The sequence below is a fragment of the Vulpes lagopus genome, chromosome 12 (assembly GCF_018345385.1).
Source record: "Vulpes lagopus strain Blue_001 chromosome 12, ASM1834538v1, whole genome shotgun sequence".
NCBI lineage: Eukaryota > Metazoa > Chordata > Mammalia > Carnivora > Canidae > Vulpes > Vulpes lagopus.
In genome coordinates, this window is record NC_054835.1 from 23,268,048 (window position 1) to 23,274,047 (window position 6,000).

At 49.0% G+C, this 6,000-nt stretch overlaps 1 protein-coding gene across 4 annotated transcripts in view; it reads left to right on the forward strand.

Moving 5' to 3' along the window:
* The window catches only part of UNC45B (unc-45 myosin chaperone B), a 29,316-nt gene extending 24,300 nt beyond the window's left edge, over positions 1 to 5,016 (forward strand). For all 4 annotated transcript variants that reach the window (XM_041726202.1, XM_041726201.1, XM_041726204.1 and 1 more), the window contains exons 19-20: positions 1,181 to 1,336; positions 4,354 to 5,016. In XM_041726202.1, coding sequence (XP_041582136.1) covers positions 1,181 to 1,336; positions 4,354 to 4,614 — 417 coding nt within the window. In that variant the 3' untranslated portion in view covers positions 4,615 to 5,016. The remainder of the gene's footprint in view (positions 1 to 1,180; positions 1,337 to 4,353) is intronic.
* The last annotated feature ends 984 nt before the right edge of the window (positions 5,017 to 6,000 follow it).

The window sequence follows — 6,000 nt, forward strand, 5'->3', positions numbered from 1 at the left end:
TTCTCCTGGGAACATCAGCTGCTACAACAACCAAAATCAAAATAATCCCAACCCAAACAGAATTTCATTTCTCACTCACCTCACTTCTTGCCTATGTTTGGATCCAGGGGCCTGCTTCCAAGCAATGACTTGGGATCCAGGCTTCTTCGACCATCAAGAACTATCCCCCGCTTCCCTAAAAAAAAGAACTGTCTCCCTCTCTGCCACTCTGGGAGTGGGTTCCATGTGAACGGGGAGAGAGACCACGGGAAAGGCCCCTACCTAGAGTACTCCGCCATGGTGCCTGGAGTGACACATATCACTTTCTCTCATGTTCCATGATGAGAACTAGTTTACGGCCACATCTACATGTGAGGGGTGGAGAATGTAATCCTTTTGGGGTAGCTGCCTCCTAGTACAACTGTGCCCTGTGTACTGACCATCTCTACCATGCTCTCACCGCTGAGGACCACTACTCCAGCATCAGGGGAATGCAGGTGGAGATTTATAACCTGGGCAGCTATGATCGACCTTTGATCCTTTTAGAGCTCCACTTCTAGGAAACCCAAGCCAACAAAATGCCCCTTAAATTTGACCAACCAGATTTTACTCTGGAGCCGATGGTGGGGCGGTCGGTGAGCTCTGAGACATGTCAGGACCCTGGGCTCTAGGAGGCCCTTCCCTTGGCTTTAGGGTCCTTGGGAAGCTCATCCCTTCCCTGCTGAATGGTACAGCAGCTCTCACTCTGTCTCCTGCTCTTGCTCAGCCATTGTGCCTTCAGGGACTGCAAAATCATTTTATGGCAGACTCTGGAGGCCCATCTGTTGTGGGAAGGACATTTCAGTCTAACCCCGAAGGGAAGTGAAACACAGACCTTGGGGCGACATCTACCATTCAGGAGTCTGTGCCTGCCCTTTCCCCTGGTGTAGACAGCTGAATGCAAACAGGAGTGGTGGCACATACTGTATGGAGAATCTCCTGATCTCTTTAGCTTTTTAGCTGGAGGAACTTATAGACCCTTTCTCTAGCTAATCAGAGGAGACTTTCTGGGGTGGGGGGGAGGCTTGGGTGGCAAGCTGCTCAAGGGAAAGCTCGGAAGAATCTTGGGTCAGAGAACATGGCTTCAGATGCCTCTCTCCCTCTCCAGGCTGGCAGGTGGGGGCATTTGTCTCTGAGCCCTATACTTGCCTCCCTCCCTTAGGTACAGGAGAGGTTCCTGGCTGATGGGAACGACCGGCTGAAGCTGGTGGTGCTGCTCTGTGGGGAGGATGATGACAAGGTGCAGAACGCAGCCGCAGGGGCGCTGGCCATGCTGACAGCAGCACATAAGAAACTGTGCCTCAAGATGACCCAAGTGGTGAGAGCGGGCCCCGGGGGCAGCAAGGGGACTGCCTTGTGTGATCCTCTGTGGGGAGGCCAGCTTCTGAGGTAACACCTCCCTGGCCCCTGGATATCTGTTTCTATCACCTTGGAAGGAGAGTCTATACTATCTGGCTCCTTACATCCATTGTTGGGACTCTCCACGTGAGCTAACTCAGGTCCCTCCCATGTACTCTCACCCACTGACTTTGGTGATGCTTACAGTTCATTACTTCAGAATGATGACAAGGATGGCCACAATACTAACTACTGCCGTGGAGCCCCTGAGCTCCCCGAGAGGAACATGGACTCGGTTGGGGTACCATAAGGAGCTTGTGGTTTGGCAAAGAAATGGCAGATTCTCTTACATGAACATGATGATCAGATCCTTTGGTGGATCTGTGGCTGTCTCAGCAAAGCGGTTTGTACACCATCACAAACGTGGCAGTGCAAAGTGAAAATGTCTTTATTTCACCAAACTGAACTTAGTTTATGGGCATCCTTTCCACTGAAGACAAAAAAATGTAAGCAGCTCAAGTCAAATGTACTCAAGTCTACTTTAAAGGCAGGCTCTTGTTTATTTTTTTAAAATATTTATTTATTTGAGAAAGAGAGAGAGAGAGAGCTTGAGCATGCAGTGGGGAGGGGCAGAGGGGGGGGAGAGAGAACCTCAAGCAGGCTCCCCGCTGAGCACAGAGCCCAGTGCAGGGCTTCATCTCTTGACCCTGAGATCACAATCTGAATGGAAATCAAGAGTCAGACACTTAACCCACTGAGCCACACAGGTGCCCCTGGCAGGCTTTTTTGGATAGTCAATTCAAGGTGTTGTGTGTGTGTGTACGTCTGTGTTTGTGTTTGCATGTTCGCGCATGCCTTCTCTAAGATCCATGGGTGCTAATACTGTCTGGCACCAGAGAAGGGTCTTTGTCTGATGTAACTCATCTTGGTTGGTCCTTGGGTTTTAGCATTTTCCCCTAAGGCAAGTCTCTCAAAACTGTAAGTCACCTGGACGGCTGGCAAAAACACTTTCCCTAGATCTTCTGAATCAGTAGATTGGAGGTGGGGTGCTTCTGGCCTGGTGACTATGCTTTGAAACCACTGCCCTAAAGTAGCCTCTGCTGAAGTAACTGGTCACATAACTTCAGTCAACAGGCTCCTACAGGCCCTCTGTGACTCAGCCACTTACCAGACTTAGATGCTGCTCTAAATGTTTACGTTTATTAAGTTCTTCCGTCCTTCTGACAACCCCATGTGGTAGGTATAGTTATTTTTTTAAAAACATATTTTTAATTTATTTATTCATGAGAGACACAGAAAGAGAGGCAGAGACATAGGCAGAGGGAGAAGCAGGCTCCCTGTGGGGAGCCTGATGCGGGACTCGATTCCAGGACCCTGGGATCACAATCTGAGCCAAAAGCAAACGCTCAGCCACTGAGCCACCCAGGAGTCACTGGCAGGTATAGTTATTTTATCCCTGTTTACCAGAGAGGAAAACTGAGTGCAGAGAAGTAACTAGCTCAAGACCACACCGCCAGGGAATTGGGCAGGGACTGGAATCCTTCGGGATTGCTGACCCTCTCCTGGTCACTTCTTCCTTCTTCCTGAGGGCCTCTGAAATCTTGGCTACATTTCTGTGCCTGGAAGCAATGGCACTGGACCTGTTATCATTTACCTGTCAGCATAAAACCTTCCCCTGAACTCTACCACGCTAGCTGAATTTTCATTTCCTTTTCTTGGGGTGGGAGACTCGGTGCAGTGTTTTAAAAATTTGCTTAGAATCCAAAAAGCCAGTAATTGGTCTTTTTCTTCCCTTCTGTGTGTGTCTCCCCATCTGAGAGTTGTGCATGTAGAAAGCTGTCCCCGTTGACAAATGGAGGGTGAGGTAACAGGTACGAGGAAACAAAGGGGAAATCCTTGGACTAGTACCTAAAATCATCATCTCTGTCCATTTCTCCTTGGTGAGTTCTCACCGTGCTCCAGCCCTCGTGCTAAGCTCTGTCCACGCACCATATCACTAAATCGTCACGATGTAAAGAAGTAGGTAGACCTGAGGACAGAGGAGCTCCCGAAACCTGGAAAGGTTAAAAAAGTTATCTAAGGCCATATTTGGTAAGTGGCTAAGCTGGGACCTGAACACTGGTCTCTCTGACTCCAAAACCCATACCAGTAACTGTTCTACTCTGCTGTCCATGTGTGACTGCTGAATCTCTGAAAGTCAAGCTCCCTGGTTCTAGTCTTAGCTCCAGTTCTATCTTTTGGGATGATCAGATGGTCTGGAGTCCTGTCTTCCCTATGTACCACAGTTGAGCAGCTTCACAACTGGCAATGGAGAAGAGGGAATGGAGGAGGGATGGAGGAGAGGCTGCACTCCTAACTCCAGTGTTTGTTTGTTTGTTTTTTTTAATTTCTTTTTATTGGAGTTCAGTTTGCCAACATATAGCATAACACCCAGTGCTCATCCCATCAAGTGCCCCCTTCAGTGCCCGTCACCCTCCTGACTCCAGTTTTAATTCCAGTTGAAGTCAAAGCTGGTGGAGTGCAAGCCCAGGGCATGCCTGGAGCTCATGTCTCTAAGGGCCCTTGGGTTGGCAGAAGCAGGCATTGCCCATGTGCTCAGGGTTAGAATCCTCCTTTCTGAACACTTTCCATCCCCTTCCAATCAGGCATGCAGTGGGCCTGTCCCTTTGCTTCTCCAGATGCTTAAAAAATAAATGGATGAGTGGGTGTTTATTCTCTACTATTTTTAGATGTATGATCATAGCTGAATTACCTCCCCTCCTTTCCTTCTCCTCCACTTGTAAAGTGAAAAGGATTGGATTATGTCAGGTTCCTTCTAGTTTTCTGATTCCCACCCTGGCTCTGCTAAGGAGGTGGGCATCTGCCACCTGGTCCCAATGGGCTCAGATAGGCATATGCTGAGTCCCATACACATTACCAGATACCTGCTTGCCTTCTGTTTCTTTCTGTCCTTCCACTGATTTCTCTAATCCTTCTTTATGTACCTCTCCCTTCCAGACAACTCAGTGGTTGGAGATCCTCCAGCGGCTTTGCCTGCACGACCGACTATCAGTCCAACACCGGGGCCTGGTCATTGCCTACAACCTGCTGGCAGCCGATGCTGAGCTGGCCAAGAAGCTGGTGGAGAGTGAGCTGCTGGAGATCCTGACTGTAGTGGGCAAACAAGAGCCAGATGAGAAGAAGGCTGAAGTGGTTCAGACAGCCCGGGAATGTCTCATCAAGTGCATGGATTATGGTTTCATTAAACCAGTGTCTTAGACAGGGGCCCACAGGGATGCTGGGGCTGGTCCTGTACTATGAAAAGTCCTAAGCTGGGAACTCAAGAACTGTCAGTTCAGCTAGAGATCTTAGAAGTAACAATGAAGTCTCCATATAAAAGAAAGACTTGAGTGTTCCCTGAGTTGTCAACCTTCCCCTTTGCCCCAGGAAAGTTTGGATGTTTCATTGGTTCTCTTGCTCCCTGTCTCCTTTACATCTGTCATGTTCCAGAAATTCTTAGAATAATTTTCATCTGTGATTTGGAAGACAAGTTGGATAATTCATTCTGTACCCATTCCAAAGGCCAGGATAATGGGCTCAATTCTTTGTATTTTGGAAAATGGATTGTGTGGTAAGGTAGGACCTAACAGGTGTGTGAATATAAAGGTTAGTGTTATTGTATCTGCATGTTGAGCTGTGCTGGTTTTCAGAGACAGAACACTTTTCATTATAGCTCGTGAATACTATGGAAGTAACCCCAATGTCCAAAGAAAATGGATAAATTGGCATTACTGAAATTGCAATTTCCTCCAAGGAATGGCATCCATCTGGCCTCCTTGTATTTAGGAAACATTAAGGATTCTGGGCAGGAAAGCAGGCAGTGGTGAAATGAAGAAACTTCTGTACATTGGGGTTCCAAGGCAGATTGGAGGGAGGGTGCCCGTGAGAGCATCAGCTGGACTAAATCGCCTGGGAGCCCCCACTATGTGTGTAGTCTGCAGGAGGCACGGGTTCTATCAGCTTTCAGAGTGCAGCCTGCTCCCCTGCCCTTTGTCTTTGTCTTCTTGGGCCCCTTGGAGTTCTGGCAGGGCACCTGGCACCGAGCCTGGCACCACAGGAGTGCCCAGGAAATACTTGCTTGATTTTGTTTTCCCTGAGCTCCCACACCAGTGCCTTTCACCATCTATAGTCAAATCCCAGCCCCCTGGAGGGGCTAGGAAACTCTGCCTTTGACACATTCACTTTAAGAATTTCAGCAATAAGGGGCTCCTGGGTGGCTCAGTCAGTTAAGCATCTGCCTTCAGCTCAGGTCATGATCTCAGGTCCTGGGATTGAGCCCGAAATCAGGCTCTCTGCTCAGCGGGGAGTCTACTTCTCCCTCTGCCTCTGCCAGCACTCAAGCTCTCTCTCTCAAATAAATAACATCTTAAAAAAAAGTGTCAGCAATAAGATAAAAAGAGGAAGTGCGTACATTTGCAGAACCCCATGCTCTATTTCTTAACTCCCTCTTCCCACGGTGCCCACACACTTCCTTCCCTAGGTGGGGAACAGGGCATATCTGGGCAAGTCAAACAGGAACCCACCTGCTGGAAGTGTCCCCTGGGGTGAGGGAGCGAGCGCGGGAGCGTGGAGGCCATCCGGGCCCACCTGCCATAGCCACCGCTG